This window comes from Plecotus auritus (genome assembly GCF_963455305.1).
Source record: "Plecotus auritus genome assembly, chromosome: 4".
In the NCBI taxonomy this organism is placed as follows: Eukaryota; Metazoa; Chordata; class Mammalia; order Chiroptera; family Vespertilionidae; genus Plecotus; species Plecotus auritus.
The window spans coordinates 10626839-10649961 of record NC_137775.1 but is presented as its reverse complement, the minus strand read 5'-3'; the positions used below and the strand labels follow the sequence as shown (position 1 = coordinate 10649961).

Here is a 23123-nt window from a genome sequence, read left to right as displayed (position 1 = left end):
TCTTCGTGGATAAAAGATGTGCTGAAAGACATGCCTTGACAATTTTATTTTATTGGGTATGGCTATAGGTGACATCCTTCCTTAGAAAGCAAAGGGCACAGCATCCCGTAGAGAGTACAAACAACTTACGTTCATTCACAGACATTTCTCTAACCTGTCCTTGAGGAAAAATTAAATCTTTGCTCAATTCTAAACTCAATAAAATGCTTGACTTTTTCAGGAAATAAAAAGAACCAATTTCCATTTTTGTTAATTTGTTAATGTATTCAGTTATATCTCCAACCCAAATTAAGCTCTTTGCTAAAGGAACAACCTGTCTCGGGTTCATTCTGAAAACGTGTCCTAGAATTTGAAAAGATTGGCCACTTACGGTAAAAAACAAAAATACAAACACATATGTAAAAAGGAACATCATGTGAGTACAGACAGGCATCACACGGCATTAGGTGATGATGAGAATAATTTGCCTTTAAAATCCTACCCAAAAAACAACAACAAAAACAAAAAGAAGAGATGCTAAACTACATGCCAGTTTTCTATAAAGATGAATTTGTGCAAAACTGCTTTATGCTCTGAGAATACATAGCCTGGCGTCAGCTGATTGCACATTGTAACATTAAATAAATAATGGGAAAAACTGCTCATTCCAGTGGATGAAACAACCAGCTAGTATGTAAAAGTGACATTTTTACCAAAGCAGCACCCAGAAATCCACTCATCATTCTGCTTTTCAATTTAAATGCACTTTCCTCTCCCATCGATACAGGCTCATGTTGAGCACTGGTGACTATAAAAATGAGCTGCTGTGTGCTGGACCATTGAGCAGTGTGGAGTAGGCGCAAGAAAGTACTAGTAGTCGTCCTTGCTCACTTCGCCCTCAGCGAAGTTGGCTAAAATTTTTGACCTGCCAGGTTCTCTCCCTCCACCTTGATTTCCTGTATCACTTCATGCCCATGTTAGAGCTGTTTGTAATTCCGTCTGAGTTTTTCCTCCCAAAGATCAGCCTAATAAGGCAGCCACTTACATGACATGATGTCAGAGGCGGTGGAAACATCTCACTTGAGATCCGTTCTCAGAAATAGGTTTTGCAGGGGAGAGAAGGGAGAGCTATGGAAGGGTAAAGTGAGCAATAGGAGGGCCACAGGACGAGGGGGAGCCGTGCACGATGTGGCACAGGGTGGCCAGGGGCCCATGGCTTCTAAAAAGTACGGAGTAATTAACACTGCCGTTCTAAGGCCACCTCTTGGATACTTAATTTTCTGTCTTGGCTAACTACAAATTTCTGTTTTCAGGAACAGCTTACATAAGTCAGAATTAGATTGTAAGTCTTTAACTGTATGGACTCCTCTAAATTTCAAAATATTTCACATACTTCTAAGGAAAATATTTCTACAATAAACAAGAACAAAGGTTTGGGGCTTGTAGAATCTTCTGGGTTTTCCATACTTAGCCCAGTTAAAAAAAAATGTTCTAAATATCCAAAACCCAGTATACGTATAAATTATAAGTGAAACGTCCTTGCCCCAGCTATTAAGTTACACTTATTAGAGATACATCCCATTGATGAGGTAGTCAGATTCCTCAGACGTAATGGGACGAGCTTTCTTCAGTTTCTGTTTGAGCAGGCGTAGTCGGCAAGCAACCATGAGAAGCAGCAACGCAGTGATGGCCAAGCCCAGTGTCAGCGGCAGCACAGCACCTGTAAACAGTGGAAGTAAAGAGGGTGGGCAGTGTTTTTATTGATTTTTAGAGAGAAAGGGGAGAGAGAAACGGATCAGCTGCACACTTCCTACTGGGGATCAAGCCTGCAACCTGGGCATGAGCCCTGATTGGGAATTGAACCAGTGACCTCTTGATGCATGGGACAATGCTCAACCACTGAGCCACACTGGCCTGGCAACCTGGTGGTGGGTCCGTGATTGGATAAGCACTTGGTATGCGCTATTTCATTTAATCTGAAGAACTCACTTAAGTAGACAGATAACTGTATTACCAGCATTTTGCAGATTAACTGAGGTGCCAAGAGATTAATTGACCTAAGAGCACATAGCTTGTACATGGCAGGTTGAGGTCTCAAACCCAGACTTCTTTATACCCAAATTTTCTACCAGGTTCCTACAGAATTTGATGGCATCAGTGGGTACAAATGGTGCATTCAGATCAGCCTCATGTCCACTGTAACGGACACCCTGTCAGCAGGCAAGTGTAGACACTGTGACCACAGGAAACTTCACTGCAGTCAACAGGTGACATTTATGGATTCACACATGATCATTCCCTCTGAAAAAAAGGATGGACAACTGATTTCTGGTTAAAACTTTACATTTTTATTTTTCTAAATCCAGGGAACCTAGTTTCAGCCAGTAGAACCCTGGTTGAGAATTAACTTCAAAATATGCTGGTGTAATTCTGGCTAAGGGTAGTGGAGGAGAACAGGGTTTTCCTGTGGGGTTGTTCCTACACACCCAGACTAGAAGCAGCCTTTAGAGCAATGGTTCTCAACCTTTCTAATGCCGCGACCCTTTAATACAGTTCCTCATGTTGTGGTGACCCCCAACCATAGAATTATTTTCGTTGCTACTTTATAACTGTAATTTTGCTACTGTTAATGAATCGTAATGTAATTTTCTGTGTTCTTAACCTTTCTAATGTTGCGACCCACAGGTTGAGAACCGCTAGCAGGGTCGCCTAAGACCATTGGAAAACACAGATATTTACGATTCATAACAGTAGTAAAATTACAGTTATGAAGTAGCAACGAACATAATTTTATGGTTGGGGGTCACCACAACATGAGGAACTGTATTAAAGGGTCGCGGCATTAGAAAGGTTGAGGAGTCTGGGAGGAACATGGTGTGCCCTGGATCAGTCTTTCTTTAAAAAAGAAAAAAGACTGATAAATTTGATACGTTACACTTGATAAATTTAAGATATAGAGCCTGTTACTTGGATACATTTATATATTGTTTTTTAAAAATTATATTTTATTGATTTCAGAGAGGAAGGGCGTGGGAGAGAGTTGGAAACATCCATGATGAGAGGGAATCATTGATCGGCTGCCTCCTGCACGCCTCCTACTGGGGATCAAGCCCACAACCCGGGCATGTGCCCTGACTGGGATTGAACCGGGACCTCCTGGTTCACAGGTCAATACTCAACCACTGAGCCATGCCAGCTGGATGATACACTTATATATTGTTATATAGTGCATTGAAGCAATATTTATCACATTACATCATTAAAGTACAATATTACTGTCCATATTCATTATACCGTGCATTAGCTCTCTACGGCTTATTTACTAAGATAAGACAAAGACCATTACTATATATCACTTACATGTGGAATTTTAAAAAGTCAAACTAAAAAAAAAGCAGATCAGTCTTGTCAAGCGCAGGAGGCCTTATTTTTAGTCTGACCTACTTCCTAGTCAGCCCAGGCTTGCAGATGAGATGGTGGAGCTATTTTTAGCTCTAAGGGTCTTGCCAACTGGTGGCACTAGAGGAGCAAAATCTCCATTGCATAAGCCGATTCTATAGCCTTTTCTTCCATTTATTCATTCTTTCTGCATTAGTTAACAGCCAGGTGCCTGACACTGAGCTAAGTGCTGCTCATCCAGGATAATAAGCTGATGCTGAAGAGTGCCAGCACTGTTCTCAGTGCTTTATCGCTTCACTCATTTAATTCCCACAGCCACCACATGAGCTGGTAGAATTCTTATCCCCATTTTACAAATGAGGGGACTAAGGCACCGAGAGTTAAGTGACTCGTCTAAATCTGTATGCTAAGTGGTGAAGCTAGGACACAGCCCCAGACAGTGCAGCTCCAGGACCACTGGGGTCCAATACCGCTCCAAAAGGTAAAGAGGGTCAAAGCCTAGTGACCTCAAGTCTGGGGAGATAGACATTAAGTGGAGAAAGCAGGTGTAAGAGGAGTGGTCCGTGCATCTAGCTCACTGGATCTTTGCTGGAGTGACCTGGATGGATGATGGATCTTTTTGGGTGGGCAAGGGAGATGTTTATTTTTTGACATTTTCAAACTGAGATTCCTAGAGGTGACCCGGGTGGTTTTCTAGTATATTTATGGGTTATTCGGGCCTAAATATGTGGGAGCCTTTAGCATCAAGGTGGTGGTTGCAGCCACGAAAGTGGGTGAGATTGCCAGGGAGAAAGGAAGTTGGGAATAAGGCCCTGAGAAACACCACCATTTAAGGGGGCAGACAAAAGGAGAGAATGGGAAAGAAGAGGAAAAGACAGGTCAGAGAAATGGTAGGGCAACCAAGAGAAAGGGTGTCTTAGAAGCAGAAGGAAGAGACTATGTCAAGAGAAAAGTGCTCAGCTGCATAGGTGCTAAGGAGAGGTCTGGGGAGGTGAAGCCTCAGAGGCCACTGGGCTTAGCAGTTAGAAACCCAGGGACACCATTGTATTGGGAGAGATCGGAATGTGGCTGCAGCTGTTGGGAATGAGCCAGTAAAGAAACAGATTAAAAACAGGAGGGTTGCTCTAGCTGGTTTGGCTCAGTGGATAGAACATCGGTAAAAGGTCCAGGTTCGATTCCGATCAAGGGCACATACCCAGGTTGCGGGCTTGATCCCCTAGTAGGGGGCGTGAAGGAGGCAGCCGATCAATGATTCTCTCTTATCACTGATGTTTCTGTCTCTCCCTCTCCCTTCCTCTCTGAAATCAATAAAAAATAACAAACAAAACCCAGGAGGGTTAATACATGATGGAGAAATGTACCTGAGAAGGGGCTGCATCAGGGTTGGGGGAGGGACTGACCTTGGGAGAGGGAACATCTCGTTAGTACTAGAGGAAAGGAAGAGATGGTGGGTGCAAACAGACAAGACCTTACAATAGGAGGGAGCTGAGGAAGTTCACTCCTGATAGCTTTGATTTTTCCAGGCTTAAAACTGGTTCCAGGTAGAGTGGAGGACCTGGAGCCGAGTACATACCAACGGCGTTTCAGCTACTGGTATATTTGTAGAATCGCACTGAGGAAGATTGGGTCTGGAAGTGTCTGGGCACAGGAGGAGGGGATGTGGACGCTGAGGTAGTGACTGTTGGGTACCAAACAAAGGCTGGTATTCCGTAGAGAATTGTGGGAGATAAAAATCTGTGATAAACCAACGGTCTAGCATTGCCTCTAGAGCTGGCTCATACATTCCACGTACAGCAGCCCCTCCGCAGGACTCTATAATCACGGCAGAATTTCTCCACGTGACAGCTGAGCTTTGGCTACTAAAGTTTCCTAATGGCCACCCTGAAGAAGGCAGTTCTGAAATGGCCAAGGGCCATGAAGATATCGGTTCCCCCTGCGTCTGCCAGTACCAGCCACGTAGGTTAGAAACGTTACAAAGGAATGGGACAAAGGAGAGACGGAGCAACCTCTTGTTCAGGGCAGGAAAATGATTAAAGGCTGCCCTTAAGAATGAGCACCAGTGTTTAGGCTACAGGGAACAGTAAAACGGACATACAATCTAGGGCAGAGGTCGGCAAACGCATTAGTCAACAGAGCCAAATATCAACAGTACAACGATTGAAATTTCTTTTGAGAGCCAAATTTTTTAAATTTAAACTTCTTCTAACGCCACTTCTTCAAAATAGACTCGCCCAGGCCGAGGTATTTTGTGGAAGAGCCACATACAAGGGGCCAAAGAGCCGCATGTGGCTCGCGAGCCACAGTTTGCCGACCACGGATCTAGGGGCATTTTCTATTGGCTAAGTCAGACAGGAGGCTGCTGAACTGTCAAATCTGATTCCTGTTTACTGCTTTGATGACAAGGACAATGAAATCTCCCAGAAAGTGCTTGCTAGAATACAGAAAATTCTTCTGGACTTTAAAGTACTTCTTCAATGTTTTTAGTTTGGGTTCTTTGAGATTTAAAACTTTCTAACCCCCTTTAAACCACATCATGATATTTTTCTCAGAAACCAGCTAAGGGGGCGAATTGGGTATTCTGTTCATATGACCAGGAGTGGCTCTTTTTATTCAAGTATCTTGGGTCAGCGTGAGTCAGCAGGACAGCAGACTGGGCAGCATCCATGTGTTTGACATCTGGAATATTTTGGCCATCCATTGTTTAAAAATTATACTTTAATGTGGAGAGCGGCTACAGCGTTTGCACAGGTTCAAGCCTGGGACTAATGAGAGGGCACGATCCTCTCCTGGCAAAGCCACGTGCAAGTCCCAGCACAATTAGAGCCAAAGGCTTCAGTTGTAAGCTTGACCTTATGGTCGGAACCTGTGGCCCCACGTGGCTGAGTGATATGGGCTGCGGGAGGTGCAACAAGTAAACAAAGCTGGATCAGGTGCATGTAACTGAGTAGATTCAAAACCCGCGAGAACGTTGTAAGCACGCCCTTTGCCTTGTGGGATCAGGCTATAAAATACAGACTCGCCTTGCAGGCGGGGCGCCGTTTCTCCATCAGAGAGGGCAGCGTCAGCGTCTCACTTACACCAGCTTTTTTCTCTGGTCTGTCTTTTCTAAATCCTTCACCGCCTGCCCTCAGCTTCACCCATGGCCGTGCTAGCTCGGCACACCTTTATATTGTCCAAATATTACAAAAGATACTCTAAGGTAAAGAAAGTTTTCTCAACTTAGATCTATAACTTAAGAATCATCTTTTGGCCGAAGCCGGTTTGGCTCAGTGGATAGAGCGTCGGCCTGCGGACTGAAAGGTCCCAGGTTCGATTCCGGTCAAGGGCATGTACCTTGGTTGCAGGCACATCCTCAGTGGGAGGTGTGCAGGAGGCAGCTGATCGATGTTTCTCTCTCATCGATGTTTCTAGCTCTCTATCCCTCTCCCTTCCTCTCTGTGAAATATCAATAAAATATATTTAAAAAAAAAAAAAAAAAAAAAAAAAAGAATCATCTTTTGGCCCTAGCCGGTTTGGTTCAGTGGATAGAGCGTCAGCCTGCGGACTGAAGGGTCCCAGGTTCGATTTTGGCCAAGGGCACATGCCTGGGTTGCGGGCACATCCCCAGGGGGGGTGTGCAGGAGGCAGCTGATCGATGTTTCTCTCTCATTGATGCTTCTGGCTCTCTGTCCCTCTCCCTTCCTCTCTGTAAAAAATCAATAAAATACATTTTTTTAAAGAAAAAAAATATTTTTTAAAAAAAAGAATCATCTTTTCCCCCTAAATTTTTACTAATTAGTTTGGGGATTTAGGACTAAAGCCTGAGTTCCTACAGGACTATGTAGGAAGTGTTTCTAGTTAAAAACAGCCAAAATTATGGAATGATGAGACTTTTCTTCCATTTACTAAATATTCCCCTACTTCCTACAGTTTCCCTGTTCCTATTGGCTCTGTCTTTGTCACCAGAACACTTGGAGAACTGGGTACTCGAAGAACTTTACTCTGTATCACAACTCAGTAATAATAACCATCATTGTATAAGCCAAGCACTGTGCTAAGTACTTTGTATTTACTGTCCCGTGTATTCTCCCTAACAACTCCGGGCACGTGTAGTTATCAGCTCCATCTTACACTGAGGAAACTGAGACCAGAGAGAGAAGAAAACCTGCCCAAGGTGGTGGAGAAAGATCCGAACCTGCCATGTTGTTCTTAACCACTATGCCACGAACATAACTCTTCACAGAAGGTTACACCTGGTAGGGACTATGGTGATTATCTAGTCCAATCAACTTATAAAAGAGGAAGCTGAGGTTCAAAATGTGAGGTGACTAGTGTAAGTGCCCAAAGGTGAAGCTTGATATAGGAGATGATGAGAAATCAGTTCTGATCCACAAAGCACTGCTCTTGTCATGAGCTGTTAGAAGTTGTTTCTGGTATCCTCAGCTAGAGGGTATGTGATTCTGCAAATCTTTATACTCTGCAATGCATTTTCAAGGTATATATTTACCTATTTCTGGGGCTGGGTGTTCCCCTCCTCCTCGATTGCTCTTTGACTCAAAAATATAATTTTCTTCTTTTTTGTTCTTCCCCGAGGAATCGCTATCTGTGGAAAATAAGTAGAACACATATTGAGGGTACATCAGAAACTTTAGAAAAAAGACATGAATATACAGCATCTATTTCTCTAATGAGCATAGGCCTATGCTTATCACCATTACACTAGATAAGTAATGTGACCGATTTAACCCAGCAGAATGTGTGGCTAGTACAAAACCACTGGACAGAGGGAGGGGAACAAGCATATTGTGCCAGGACTCCCACCTCCACCTCAGAGAAGGAAGGAAGGGACTCAGCCAGAGGAGTCCAGGGTAGTCTCTGAACTTCACACAATGGAAAGCAGAAGCAGTCCTGAAAGACTTTTCTTCATTAAAAAATGAACAGAGCATACAAAAGGCACAGGGACATGCTATTTCACTTTCTCACCTGACCCTAAGTATACTATTAAGAGGAGATATTAAGAAAGATAAAATCTTAGAATTTTTATCCCAGGTTCTTCTAATGAGCAATGGCCGGTCCATTCTATCATTTCCTCTCTAGTAATTTATAGCATTTGTGTGCTTGTTACATTGACAATAATTATTGAGTTAGTAACGTTACCCTCACGCTGTGGTGTGATTTCAAGTGCGATTTTTTGGAAATATAAGGCTTAATGTCTATGAATTAGAAATGATCAGCTAACATGAGGAATGTTATGGGGAAACAAACATTTTAAAGCTTCCTTACTCATATGGCACCAACAGAAATGTTCAGGACACCTGAAACTGAAACAAGACTATTTAAAGGGACTCTATGCATTTATTTGGTAATTTGTATTAAAAAATATACGTGAATTTACTAAGGATCATATGTCATCTGGATAGTGGAAAATTATAAAGTTAATCCCACCAAAAGTGCATGAGACTTGCTTCTCTGTACTCGTTTAAGCAGTAATTGTTACACTTTTTCACCTCTGCCAATGTGACAGATGAAAGACTGCCTCTCCTACTTTCTGTGCTACATTACTAGCATTAATCTTGGTATCGCCTCAGTATGTATAAAATGAGTTAATTTTTCTTATCCTCAAAACGTGTGTGGGGGAAGGAGGCAGCAGAACATTTAACTTGTTCATATTTTTTGTCCTAGCTGTTGATTCTTGTAAAACAGGCATAGGTCAGGAACAACAATGTATTTTTAAATCTATGTTATGCTGAATATAACATCATTTCAACTCACATAAAATTGGAAGCTGAGAGAGGGCTGCTGTCTAAACAAAAGCCACGCGCTGTTGAGGGCCCTCTCCGACACTTTCGAAGTTCCATCCTTCCCATTTCTTTGACCCTGGATTTTCAAACGTTGTGTTTTTTGATGGATAGTTAGTCACACATAAAAATGCTCGTAAGTAAGAAAAGTAAGTTTTGTAAAAATAATATCCTAATTTTGTTAAAAGCAAATAAATGTGCGTGCATATGTGTATAAATAAAAGTAACCAGCCCTGACCGGTTTGGCTCAGTGGAGAGCGTTGGCCTGTGGACTGAAGGGTCTCAGGTTCGATTCCGGTCAAGGGCACATCCTTGGTTGCGGGCACATCCCCAGTGGAGGGTGTGCAGGAGGCAGCTGGTGGATGTTTCTCTCTCATCGTTGTTTTTAACTATCCCTCTCCCTTCCTCTCTGTAAAAAATCAGTTAAAATATATTTTTAAAAAAAGTAACCAGAAGAAAATGTAACAATGTTAACAGTGAACTTTGCTAGATTCTCCAAATTTTCTACTATAAACACATCACTCTAATAATTAGGAAAATACAATATGTATATTATAACAGTATCTAATCTCTCTGCATCTCTGAAACTTCATTCCTTACATCTTCATAGCCCAAGTCAAAGGCTTCATTATATGAAACAGAGATTGCAAATATATCTCAAACTGGGTGGCAACTCCCGCCTACGGGTGGTGGCAGCCTGGAGCATTATTTTCAAAATGATTCTGAGGCTGAGTCCGCACTCCCCAGAAGGCGGCACTGGGAACATAGTAAGAAGGTAGGAAATTCCTTGGCAGGTGGAATGAGGGGAACTGAGACAAGTAGTTAAACAAGGCCAAGCAATTAACAGCCTGCTAATAAATCGCAAGATCTTATCTTCCCTAACCAAGAACAATTAGGAGCAGATGGTTTACATCTCTCCTCCCAACCAGAAAGCAGGTAGCTTAAATCACCTGGTCCCGGGAGATAGATAACAGGCCCAGGGGTGCCATTAGTGCCAGCCAAACCTCAGAACGGATGCAGTAAAGGGAATAACAACAACCAGAAAAGTAAGCCAGACAAACCCAAGATAAAAGTAAAGAAGGCAGTGACGCTGACCAGGGAATGATCCCCAACTCCCCTACACACTCATCCTGATGCATTAGCATAGTAAAGTACACACCTGGAAAGCTGTGGAATCGTCTGTTGAGACCCCCCCCCCTGAGACCTATCCTGAAACTCCTGCCTTTATTTTTTTTACTACTGTTTTTTTAAAATAGGATTTTATTGATTTGAGAGAGAGGAAGGGAGAGAGAGAAACATCAATGATGAGAAAGATTCATTGATTGCTGCCTCCTACATGCCCCCTACTGGGGATTGAGCCTGAAACCCAGGCATGTGCCCTGACCAGGAATTGAACCGTGACCTGCTGGCTCATGGGTTGATGCTCACTCAACCAATGAGTCACACCAGCCAGGCTAAACTCCTGCCTTTAGACAACAGATTAAAAACCCTAAGACCAAGGACCCGGTGTGTGCGCCCTCTGGAGCACGCCATGCCCCCCTTTCCTCGGGCATGTACTTCTGCTTTCTTTCTCCTAAGCTCTAAGGGTCCCCAGTGACAGGCTCACCGAGCAATATCTAGCACAGATTAGGGCTGATGAAGTGCTGTATGAACTTCAGGCTACTTAACATCCCTGAAACAGGCTCTCAGTGCTGGATGGGGCCGTGGGCATCTGGTTGAAATCCCTTATTAACTGATGAGGAACTGCTTTCACGTGGGCCTAACACAGTAACGTAGCAAGAGTTCCTCTACCTTGGTCTCTGAAAACTCATTTCTCTCCGTCAGCTCTTCATGCCTCCTGCCAGAAACACCTGGTTTCCCTTGATTGTTTCTTAGGTGGCTCCATGTAGAGAAAACAACGAAAAATTCCAAGGCAGGGCTGAAGTGACTAATCTGCCCATTAGGTGGCAGTATCAACAAGGAATTGACCAAAGCAATTCTGAAGGGCACATAAGCTAAACAGTCAAAGCAAAAAGCCCTGCCAGCATGGCTCAGTGGTTGAGTATAGACCTATGGACCAGGAGGTCACGGTTCAATTCCCCATCAGGGCACATACCCAAATCAATGATTCTCTGTCATCATCGATGTTTCTATCTCTATCTCCTTCTCCCTTCCTCTCTGAAACCAGTAAAAATGTATTGAAAAAGAAAGGCCCCCTATGGAATTTTTGCAAACATATTTGTATGGAAGCACTTAAAATCCACAAAGTATATAAACAAATTATTGGAAGCAAATATACAAAAACATTAAAATTTGTTTTCAATAAAGGGTGATATTTAGTCATTTCCTTTTTTCTTATTTGCATCTTCTGTACCTTCTGCAATGAACAAAAAATTGTCACAAAGAAGTTAACAAACTAGTGATAGATTATTTCAGTTTAATTAATGTATGCAGAGTTTGAGTATGGAAAAGATATTCACAAAAGCATAAATGTGATGGTCTATATTTCTTATATCATACAATGGTGCACATATAAATGAGTAAAAATTAACCTAAAATGATAAAATCCTATAATGCTTCAACAGTGTGGATGTATTTAAAAATCTTATTAGCCTTATTTTAAAAATTAAAAGTTACAGATTTAGTTAGATTGGAGGCATAACACTGAATCACCAGCACATGCAACCATTTCAAAATGACATATATATATTTTTTAATATATTTTTTATTGATATTTCACAGAGAGGAAGGAAGAGGGATAGAGAGCTAGAAACATCGATGAGAGAGAAACATCGATCAGCTGCCTCCTGCACACCCCCCACTGAGGATGTGCCCGCAACCAAGGTATATGCCCTTGACTGGAATCGAAACCGGGACCTTTCAGTCCACAGGCCGACGCTCTATCCACTGAGCCAAACCGGTTTCGGCTCAAAATGACATATTATTTCCTTCATTTTCACTTGCTTAGTGTGAAGAGGATTACATGAACATATAAGTATTATACTGCTTCATTTCAAAATAACCTAGAATTTAACACTTAGGGCATTAGCTGCCTGAATATAGGTGTTTCAATCTCTAACTTTTTACAAATAAATGTATTGATTATTGATACCCCTGGAGTGTGTATCCAGGTATGAATGTATGTTTGTATTTAGTAGGTGTTTCTTACTATCTTCTCTACCTAATAAAAGTGTAACATGCTAATTGACCGTACCTTCCCTACACCCACCAGCCAGTCAGGAGTATGCAAATTAACCCAACAAAGATGGTGGGTTAATTTGCATATGCAGGCGCTGAGCGACCGGGGGTATTCCGCACCACCCTGCAGGCGTTCCGCACCACCCCAGCCGCTCTGTGCCTCTGAGCAGCGTGGGAAGGTGGAAAGGCGGCTCCGGGCCAAAGTGGAAAGGCAGTTCCGGGCCAGAGCAGAAAGGTGGCTCTGGGCTGGAGCAAAGGCGGTGTCGGCAGCCAAGGGAAGGAAGGCCCATTCTTTTTTTCTTTTTTTCTTTTATTTTTTAAATATATTTTATTGATTTTTTTACAGAGAGGAAGGGAGAGTGATAGAGAGTTAGAAACATCGATGAGAGAGAAACATCGATCAGCTGCCTCCTGCACACCCCCCACTAGGGATGTGCCCGCAACCAAGGTACATGCCCCTGACCGGAATCGAACCTGGGACCCTTGAGTCCGCAGGCCAACGCTTTATCCACTGAGCCAAACCGGTTAGGGCAGGAAGGCCCATTCTTTCACAAATCTTCGTGCATCAGGCCTCTAGTAAAAAATAATCAGTGCAAATGGGAGGTTTTATTTTTTCTTTTGGCCAAATTCTTCATTGTAATGCTTCTTCTTTCTTTTAAGATAGTTCCTCATCACTCTCCAAATATAACCTTAATTTTGAGCCAAGTGTCCTTATAGAAATCAAAGCTCTTTGTGGAGAACCTGTCTCAAGCCCTTACCTGGCATCACAGGACCAGTTTGAATCTTTGGTCCCCAGGAGGTGGAATGATTCCTCTCCGTGTCTGGTAACGCAGGTGGCCGGTGTGGGGCAGCGGCTTCCTGAGACTTTTCCAACAAGTGTCCTGCTGCGTCTCTGCTCATTGCTATGGTTCTAGGCTGGGAAGTCACCGTGTGAGGCTCCGTCTTCCGGTCAAGGCTCACTGAAGCGTGCAAGAGCTAGTTAGTTGTTTATTGGGCTTCTTTTCTGAGCTTTAACTAAAACTACGAAATCTGCGGTAGATTTGAAGTCATGGGTATTTGGGAATAATAACATACCCAGTTAAGACATGTCAGAGTCTCATAAAAACCTCTCTCTCGTTTTCAAATGAGTGATCTTTCTTCTAGTAATTAACTTTCTGTCACATATAAATTGACAAAGAGAAAACCTTTAAACTTTGTGAGATTCCTCATCCTTCCTCAAACCAACACTTCATTAATTTTCTGCAGCTTTTCTTCTTTCCTATGGTTCATGTGTATGCATACGACATGAGACTGCTTTGCAGATGACTTAGCCACACCACAGTCTGTCATGCATTTTCTAAAAAATTTATCCAAACAAAATGTTAACTCACTTCAGTTTTTTAAAAAGCATATAGTATAGAGCATTTTTCCGATGGCGAAGAATCTTTTGGAAAAGTGCAAACCATTTCTGAAAAATGTAAGCAATATAGACTATTTGACCTTTGTAACGAGCATTAGAGACTCAATAAACGCTGCTTCATTTACGGCAAAGCCTGTTCATAAAGTTATACCTGAAACCGGGCAGAAAAAGAGTTATATTGACTAGCATGTTATCATGAGAATACGGGCATCCCTTCTGCCCCAACAGGCCACGCAGCCGACTCACAATTTTGACAGAAACCTTCATCAGATCCGTCAGGACACTGCGCGACTCCATCACAAGCCAGCGTGATGTCAATGCAACAGCCGTCGTCACAAAAGAAGTGGTGGCGTGAGCACACCTTCGAGCATCCTGTTCACAGACAAGACTCCAGTCACAGGACTGCAGGAGAGCGACTTCCACCTCAGGATGAACTGACGGCGTCGTGTGGTGAAATGCATGTGGGTGAAGAGATACAGAGAAGGAAGCACCTAACAGTCGGAGCTGGAGCAAGAGGCCCCTGACTTAGTTCTCAGGAATCCCCCGGCCTTCACTTTAGGGCTGTTCTCCACGCCGACATTGCCACGAGGTGGGATGGGAGAGGAAGCAGCTCTGGTCCTCCCCATCCTGACCTGGGCCTCCTCACTTGGGCCTCACTCTGCGTTAGTTCCTTCATCCCATCACCTTCTTGGTCAGATGCACCCCTGCACGGCACGTGGGTGGCTGACCATTGTATTCGATACACCATTTTACACATGCTGTGTCTTACAGTCTCGTTTCCTAAGCAATGACTTTTACTGAGATTAACTTTTTACTACTGAACCCTATTTGGTGACTACCATACCTCCTTGGTGCTGTAAAGAATAAACAGAATCTTAAGATACTGGCTGGTATGAATGTATTTTCTCTAAATAATGAAATTCTCTCCTTTTTGGAGCTCCTAGGTGTTTTTAATCCGCAGTCTAATTCATAGGAGCTACAATGTATTTCCCAAAAAGGCATTTCCCCACTCCAGAGTAAGCCCACTCTACTAGACTCAGCTACATAACAACTGGGGGGTTCCTGACACTGGGAATGCAGACAAAAGATTTCAGGCTAGAAGCCTGCAAAGGGTGTACCCTTGACCAAAATCGAACCCAGGACCCTTCAGTGGGGGGTTAAGGCTCTATCTTCTGAGCCAAACCGGCTAGGGCTGATTTGTCTTCAATGTACTCCTTGCTGCACGCTTGAACGTACATATCAGACAGACCACACACCTTTAAACTAGATCCTCTCCTGGAAAAGCCTGATGATGGTCTTTTATGAAATCCGGTAAAGAACGATGGAGCCGCTCCGGGTCCCACGGCCCTCAGTCTATTCCCACCTCAGCCCAGCGGTGTGGCTGGCCTGAAGCATAAAGGGGCTACTTTTGTGATCACTTTTTTAGTAGAGACTCTCTCAGTCCACAACAGCCAAAAATAAAAGGGAAGAGCCCGCGGAATGCGTAGTTAGAATATAAAATGCCACCCTGGTCCCACCCTTCTTTACAAGTCTGGTTTCTGTTGGCCTCTGTGAATTCCAGGGAAAAACTTCCTTCTCACCTCGCGTGGAGAAGGCCGGGGGCAGCACGGTCACCGAGACGTTGTCGGCACTCCTCTGGCCCGCAGTGTCCGTCACGGTGAGCTGAAAGGTGTACCTTCCTTCCTGCAGGTGGGACAGCTTCAGCGTCCCTGACTGAGGCACCTGCCGCCCAAACAGGAAGCATCACATCTGGTTAGGAGATGTGAGGCCGAGTCCCGCGTCGTCCTGAACTGGAGAGCAGTGTCCTCCTCGTGGCAGCCCCATGACCAGCCTCTCCCTTCCCTGTCCAGGGCTGCGGGCTACTAAGCCATACCCCACTCTGGCACGTTGGCCCTACTTTGAACTCCCAATTCCCAGTGCTATCTGGACTGACAATACCCTTGACTGACAACCCTTCACTTGTCCTCAACAGCCACTGTTCCAAACTTGCACCTCTTCCCAGCTCTACACCCAACAGCCAGCCCCTCCTTCTCAGCAGGAGACCCCCTCTAGTTCCAGAAGAAAATTAGGACCGTAAGTATGGTTATAATCACGGCTCCTCCAGTCACTGCCACGGTACCTGTACCTGTACCGTCATCACCTCCTTTCCTCCGTCATTAGGGGACCTGTCTCCGTCTCACACTCCACCCTCCATCTAGTCCCTGACCCCTTTCCTTCTAAGACCTCACTGCTATTAGGAGGCTCAAGTTTCTCTTGACCTAACAAACAACGAGAAATAAAAACTCCCCAGATCCTCTCTAGCCACAGTGTTATTTCCTTTTCACTTCAACTCAACTTTTTTTTTTTTAATTTTTTAAAAATATATTTTATTGATATTTTACAGAGAGGAAGGGAGAGGGATAGAGAGCTAGAAACATCGATGAGGGAGAAACATCGATCAGCTGCCTCCTGCACACCCCCCACTGGGGATATGCCCGCAACCAAGGTACATGCCCTTGACCGGAATCAAACCCGGGACCCTTCAGTCCGCAGGCCGACACTCTATCCACTGAGCCAAACCGGTTTCGGCTCAACTCAACTTTTTTGGAAGGGCTGTCCATGCAGCACATGCTGTTTCATTTGCTCATTTTCCATTGATTGTTTGTCCTACGCATCTGGCTTCTTTCTCCACCATTCCCCAGGCACTGTGCTGGTCAAACTCGCTAACTGACCTGGTAAGGGTCCCCTAGCGTCGAGGTCAATACTTATTCCTCTTGACTTTGTTTTTTCTTCAGAAAATAAAACTGGCCGCCTTACTGTATTTAACAATGTTGGCCACTCCTGTCTTCTGAACTGCCTACTTCCCTGGCTTCTGTCTCTGTGTCTGAGTTCCCCTACCTACTCCCCGCTGATCACCCTCATGGGCGTCTATTCACCGTGCTCACCAGGCTGGGCCAGAGCTCTCTCTGAAGGGGAGCGAGTTGCTGGGCCTCTGAGGTCAACGCTCAGCACACCAGTGTCATTCTGAAACGGTGGGCCTGTGGTTGGCGGGAAGCCTTATCCAACTCAGGGTGGAGGACAGAGCATCCCCTGTCCCTGGGCTATGATGCCTTCCCAGGCCCCTCCTCTCCAATGCGGGAAACACCAGGCCTGGAGCCAGACCTGGGTAATGACCTTCAGCATCCTGGGTGCACTGGAACTTAGCATGTGCCCTGACTGGGAATTGAACCGTGACCTTCTGGTTCATAGTTTGACACTCAACCACTGAGCCACACCAGCTAGGCTATTTCTATTGAGATGTGAAAAGGGTAAATATTAGGTCCTGCACTCAGGTTCGATCAGTCAATTACACAACAAGATGGGGAGGCCACCAGGGCAGCTGTTCATGTAAGAGATGAAGCAGGTTCCAGGTAATCCTGCCAATGGAAAACTCCACATGCCCATGACGCAGCTACTAAAACAGTTTATGTAAGTTAAGCTTCACTAATAGAAGTAGAGACAATGTCGGGATCACAGGAGCTGACGTCTGTGTCAGGAAGATACACACACCTTCAGTCGACATACGGGGTTTAAATAGGGGTGTCAGGTTTTAAGAAGCGTGTGGATGAGTCTGAGAAAATACAGAAGAGTCTGGGTGGTGGATTGTCTGGAAATCAATTCATCTGAAAGAAGGGGGAATATTGTGTTCTGAGGAAAGCATTCCAAGTGGTGACATTCATTTTTTTTCAAAGAGTTAAAGGGACTCTTAAGAATAAAGGAAGATGTGTCCAATGCTTTTCCAAAGAGAACACCCAGCACCAATACACAGAAGTAACAGGGAGGCCTATCCTGTGTGCCCAATAATTACAGCTGATTAAAGATGCCATAGGACCTGAGGTGAAGTAGTGAGCGTGCATATCTGGAAATATCTAGGCAGATAGTGGGAGACCTCTGGAAGGTATGTCACAGAAGGGGCTCTGGATGGGATATGGATGGGAGGCTGGGTACCGTGTGGAACAAGGGCCCAGCCCAATTCTAAGACTGCATAACCACTCAGTAAATCAGTATACATAAATCAGTCTTGAAAGACCAGGTGATTGTTTTTGTTTCAATCTCAATAGAATACAAATCAGTGGCTCCCCACAGAGGGGACACCACATGAAGACACAGGAAGGAAAAACACAGCCAACTCTAAGTCAAGAAGAAACTATAGGCCTTAGGAGAAACCAACCCTGTTGGAACCTTGACCTTGGACTTCTCCCCTCCAGAACTGTGAGGACATAAACACAGGTTGTTTAACCCAAGCAGTCTGGGTTACTTTGCTGTGGCAACCAATACAGATTCCCCCCACTTCCTCTAACTGAAGTGGTTTGGAGGAAGTTTATCTGCCCAAGCCAGGAAATACTGCATACTGGTCTGCAGCCGCTGACATGGAGCTCAGTCCCACCGGTAGCAATTGCAGCGGGGCCCAGCCCAGCCTGATGAAAGTCAGGGTGGAGCACCTGACTTAGCCACTCGTCTCCCACTCGTGGTCACTCATTGTCTCAAACAGGCCCAAACTGCTAGGTAAAATGTTTGCTTTCTGGATCATGTGAAGAATGGGCTCGTTCTGCTGTTATTTTCCTCTTTATACTCCTTTGTAATTTTCAAATTCTCTACCTGGATCTTGAACTAAGAAAAGAAGAAATAAAAATTTTTAAGCAGTAATCTGAGTCATTCAAACAAAGCAGGAGTCTCTTTTCCTCGAAGGTTTTTGGTATTCTGGGGAAGCCAGCAAAAAAGCAGCAAGAACAAAGCTAGCTTCAAAACAAAGGATCAGGAGCACTGTTGACTCAGTAGAAAAGTAAATTTTTAGACCAAACCATTTTTTGGGCTGTCACTTTGATACGTCCTCCATTTTACACCTGTTCTGCTAGCTAAAAGGCGTTTTGGGAGCATAAGTGGAAGGACATTACCAAAGACCACTTCCCTGAAACATCAGTTTTCATGACAACGATGACATGGATTACCTTCATGTCCACTGACGGGTCACCCTGCAGCAGTGTCCACTCATACTGGACGATGGCGTGGTCGTCTGTGCTCTCGCGGCCATCCAAAACCAGCCCGTCGGTGGGCAGACGCAAAACCACATCCTCCCCGGCATTGCTAAGTGGAGGCTCATCCTTTTCTGTGAAAGAAAAGAATTCACAGGAGAGATGGTGCCCTCGTTTTTATAATTTTAATTAAGAGGCATCTCGTTTGCTACAAGAGATTTAGTCCAGCAAAGAACTGCTAAGAAAATATATAGCAACTGAAAGTTATTTTTTATCGATTTTCATTGCATTCCCTTTACATAATAAATAAAACAGCAACAAGTTATGAATCTGGAATTTGGCTGTAATATAAGCAGAACAGTGCACTAGGCCCTCCAATGTATAAATCGGTAGTTTTATTCTCTAGACTGAAATTTTCACTTAATTTATAAACTGCCTATGTTCAAAGTTGTTAAATGAATTAATTTTAAACATTCTGGAAATAAACCTTAAAAAAACACAAATCCACCTCTGATATAGAGGTTCTTATTCGCAAGTTCTTAAAACAGGAGTGACATAAAGTGTTCAATGGACGCAAAATAAATTTGGAAAGTTAAGGCAAGTTCTTGGGTCCATACAAAATAAAGCCCACATAGAATGGTATAGAGCAGCCGTGGGCAAACTACGGCCCGCGGGCTGGATCCGGCTGTTCTATCCGGTTCTCTTGCTCTCCCCTCTGCTCCTTTACTTTGAATTTATATTAGTTCACACAAATACTCCATCCATGCTTTTGTTCCGGCCCTCCGGTCCAGTTTAAGAACCCATTGTGGCCCTCGAGTCAAAAAGTTTGCCCACCCCTGGTATAGAGTCTAATTTTTCACCTAGGAAATTCACAGCTTCTGATAACTAATTTTTTACAACAGGAGCCAGCACACTGAGTTTCTGAGCTGTTCCCTAATAGCAAAACAAGTATGTATTTACCTGCGATCTAGAATGGAACTAAATAATTTAAGGCTACTGACATAGGTGTCCCCCCAAAATGTATACACATGCTTTGAATAATTATGAAGCCAGTGCGTATGGAAATACATTTCATTTTCAAAATTGAGCTATCAGCTATTAAAGTGTGTATACATTTTTTGGGGACACCCTTACTCAAATAGTAATCCTAACTAAGGGTGGCTTCAGTGAAGACTGATGGGAGAAGCTGCATTTCTAAGAGCAGAGTTGTGAATATATTCATTGGTTTAAGCTTCTTTATTTTTTAATATGTTTTTATTGATTTCAGAGAGGAAGGGAGAGAGAGATAGAAACATCAATGATGAGAGAGAATCATTGATCAGCTGCCTCCTGCCCGCCCCCTACTGGGGATGGAGCCCACAACCAGACATGTGCCCTTGACTGGAATCGAAACAGCGACCCTTCAGTCTGCAGGCCAAGGCTGTCTCCACTGAGCCAAACCAGCTTCCTATTAGTAAGCTGACCCAAAGGCATCTACTATTTGCTCTGTCCTCCAGTGCCAAAGCTCCGATCCAAATGCTGCCCTGGACTTGTTCCTCCTTAACTTAGTCTGAATGATTGTGGAAGGTACTGTCTTTCTTCCTCCACAGCCAAAGTTGTCTCCTAAGCAAACTTCTGAGGGTCCTAGAGGTTCCAGTGCCTGAGGTGTGAGGATGGCTGCAGTCCTAATAGTTTCCCAAGAGGCAACCATGCATAGTCACTCAATACATGACAGCTAGAAAGATTCTTCTGGAACGCTAATCAGAAAAGCCCCCAACAAGCTGCCATTCCCTCCGGGATGTTCATAGACCCACCACCTGTCCGGCCCTATCTTCTCATCTAGTGATCCTCTCAAGGCCCAGAAACAGGGGGCTAATGTGAGGGACTGTAGCTCTCTGAGCTCTGACTTTTCCGAATGAGAATGCTGCTGCCAGCCGCAAGGGGAGAGGCCTTTCTTAATGAGCATGTTACAAGGAACACCCACACTTGATAGTGCCAAAGGGCACATATGTCTACTGAGAACATAATGAGTCCCATTTTTACAGTCACTTAAAACAATGAGGACTTGTAACTCAGATCCACGCCTGATGTCTTTATTCTGCTTCTCCCAGGCAAGGGGAGAGTGACAACTGCATTACCAATGGGCCCTTTCAGGGAGGTTTACAGAGAACTCCTCTTTGGTTCTGGAAGGTTCATGGCTTTCCACACGACCGTTTACCACGTTCCAATTCTGGAAAGCATCATATCGTTCAGCAGTAAGACTTCAGGGTTAGCAGCCAAATGCACTGAAATTTATCTTAAAATACTGAAATATAACTATATGCCATAATAGTTATGGATGCTAATGATATACAGATTTTAAACCCGCAAAAATTTAACCCCAAAGATTTCAGATGGAAGAATCAGGAAAGTGCTGAAATATCACACATATTATAAAACTAGTTAATCTTGCCTTCCAGGAAGGAAAAAAAAAGTCATTTTTTTAATCCTTTAGGTGAGCTGAGAGATGCAAAATCCTCATAGCCTCTAAACTGATCCCTGTTATATTTGAAATAACAGAGACAATGCCCCCTCAGTTCAAGTCCAGGCAAATCACATTGTACAATGTATTTTAAAATGAGCCAGAGCTTATCTACCCAGAAACAGGCCTTAAAATAAACAAATGATAAGAAGAGGACAGGTTCATGCTACTTAAAAATATTTGACTTGCGGAGAAAGAACAAGATAAATGTAATTTTGAATTTGTATCATAAAAATGTAATAAACCAATGTTAAGTACCATGGTAACATTGATTTCTTTTGAAAACTAAGCTTACTTGGTAAGACCTACAGAGGTAAGACACACCAATTTTGATGGAGCATAGCAAGGCGGCATTTTATATAAAGAACAATAATACTGTTCACTCATCTGATTTATAACACTGCTGCAAACAAATCCTGAATGACAAGAGGTTCTGGAATATGAATCAATACTGTGCGGGTGGGTGCAAATGATATAGCTGAGGTTGAGAAATTAGTAGGGCCTCCTAGTCAAGATTCAAAAGTGAGGTCAGACTAAAAAAGAGGTTTAGATATTATGGGTAAAAAAAAATTTTTCCCCTCTGAGCTTTTCTCCTTTAAATTGCATTTCCGTGAATCCTCTCCCAGTGCAGCCTCTATCCCGAAGCCTAAAAAATTACAGAAGCAGCCCACCGTGCCTGCTTCTGCCCAATCTGCTGGTGCCTATTTCTGCTTCATCAGCTGGGATTTTCCCGAAACCATCCCTATGGCTGAGAAATGAAAGCCACTCTTCCGGATGCGTGCACCTAGGCTAAGTTGGAACAAGGTGTTTCCTGGTTGAGGAGTGCCCAGAGGTCCTGCCAGGCGGGTCTGCCAGAGGCAGCCACCCAACAGGTGCAAGGACAGCAGGGCCCCAGCGGTCTGGCCCCGGCCTCCCCAGTGGCCTGCTTACCCAGCCGCGGCGAGGCCCGGGCGGTGGCCGCGAAGCCTGCTCCCAGGTCTCGCTGCCCTTCCAGCGCGCGGCCGAGGCTGTAGCTGCTGTAGCCGCGGTGCAGCGCGAACCTGCAGACGTTGCGGCCGCGCGCCGTGCAGTTGAAGAGGTAGCAGCCGAGCGCGGCGGCCGGGGGCGCGGGCCGGCGGGGCAGCTCCACCACGGCCACGGAGCAGCGCGGCTCGGAGCAGCAGGCCGCCACGCACTGCCGCCAGTCCCGCACGGCCGCCGGCGCGCTCAGGAAGCTGGCGCCCGCCGCGATGGAGTCCTTGGTGCGGATGATGGCGTCGGGCATGGCGCTGTAGCCTCCGCCGCCCGGGCCGGGGCAGCCCGGAGGAGGGCCGCCGCCCGCGCGCAGCTCCAGCTCCAGCTCCTCCTGAGGCCGCTCCTGCTGCAGCTGCCGGCGGAACTCCCCGAGCAGCTGCTCCACGCCCGAGAGGGGCGCGGGGAGAGGGCCGGCGGCGCGACCGCTCGGCAGCCACAGGCAGAGCAGCAGCAACGCGCGCAGCCCCGGAGGCGGCGGCCGCCTGCGCTCCGAGCCCGCGCCCTTCCGGGCGGCGCAGGCCATGGCGGCCGGCGGGAGGGGAAGCGAGCCGAAGCGGGGCCGCAGAGCGCAAGGGCGGGCGAACCCCGGCCCTGTGCCCTCCTGCGCGGCCGCGGCGGAAGGAGGCCTCCGAGCCTCAAAGCTCGGCCTCCTCGGGGCCCGGATGCGCCCCCAAGGCCGGGGGCGCTCGGTCGCCGGAAGAAATCGCAGCAGCGGGGGGCATCGCCGGCCCAGCCTGGCACTGCAGCTAGTCCTTTCCAGGGTTTCCTCGCGGTCCTGCGACCCTCTGTTCCGACCCTGGTTGCGCACGGCGCCACAAGCTGCCTCCCCGCGGATCAGCACCAGGAACAGCGACCGCAGCTCCGCCCTCCGTCCTCCGCCCTCCGCC

The 23123-nt window shown here is 45.3% G+C and overlaps 1 protein-coding gene across 1 annotated transcript; it reads right to left on the bottom strand.

The window, feature by feature from the left end:
* Window positions 1-27: 27 nt before the first annotated feature.
* On the bottom strand, window positions 28-23123 carry LRP11 (LDL receptor related protein 11). Its single transcript, XM_080663624.1, has 7 exons — window positions 22153-23123; window positions 18699-18856; window positions 15312-15453; window positions 13978-14103; window positions 13091-13291; window positions 7865-7960; window positions 28-1699 (listed from the first exon to the last, which is right to left on the bottom strand). The coding sequence occupies exons 1-7, from the start codon at window positions 22757-22759 to the stop codon at window positions 1545-1547; spliced, it is 1485 nt and encodes a 494-aa protein (XP_080519750.1). The 5' UTR covers window positions 22760-23123; the 3' UTR covers window positions 28-1544.

Bases quoted from the DNA above. Each gene is read 5' to 3' on its own strand.
- LRP11 (XM_080663624.1), bottom strand. From the start codon at position 22,759: ATGGCCTGCGCCGCCCGGAAGGGCGCGGGCTCGGAGCGCAGGCGGCCG. The intron at 18,857-22,152 runs GTAAGCAGGCCA...TTTCTTTCACAG, and splicing joins CCGGGCCTCGCCGCGGCTGG to AAAAGGATGAGCCTCCACTT. The intron at 7,961-13,090 runs GTAAGGGCTTGA...TATTTTCCACAG, and splicing joins AACTGGTCCTGTGATGCCAG to ATAGCGATTCCTCGGGGAAG.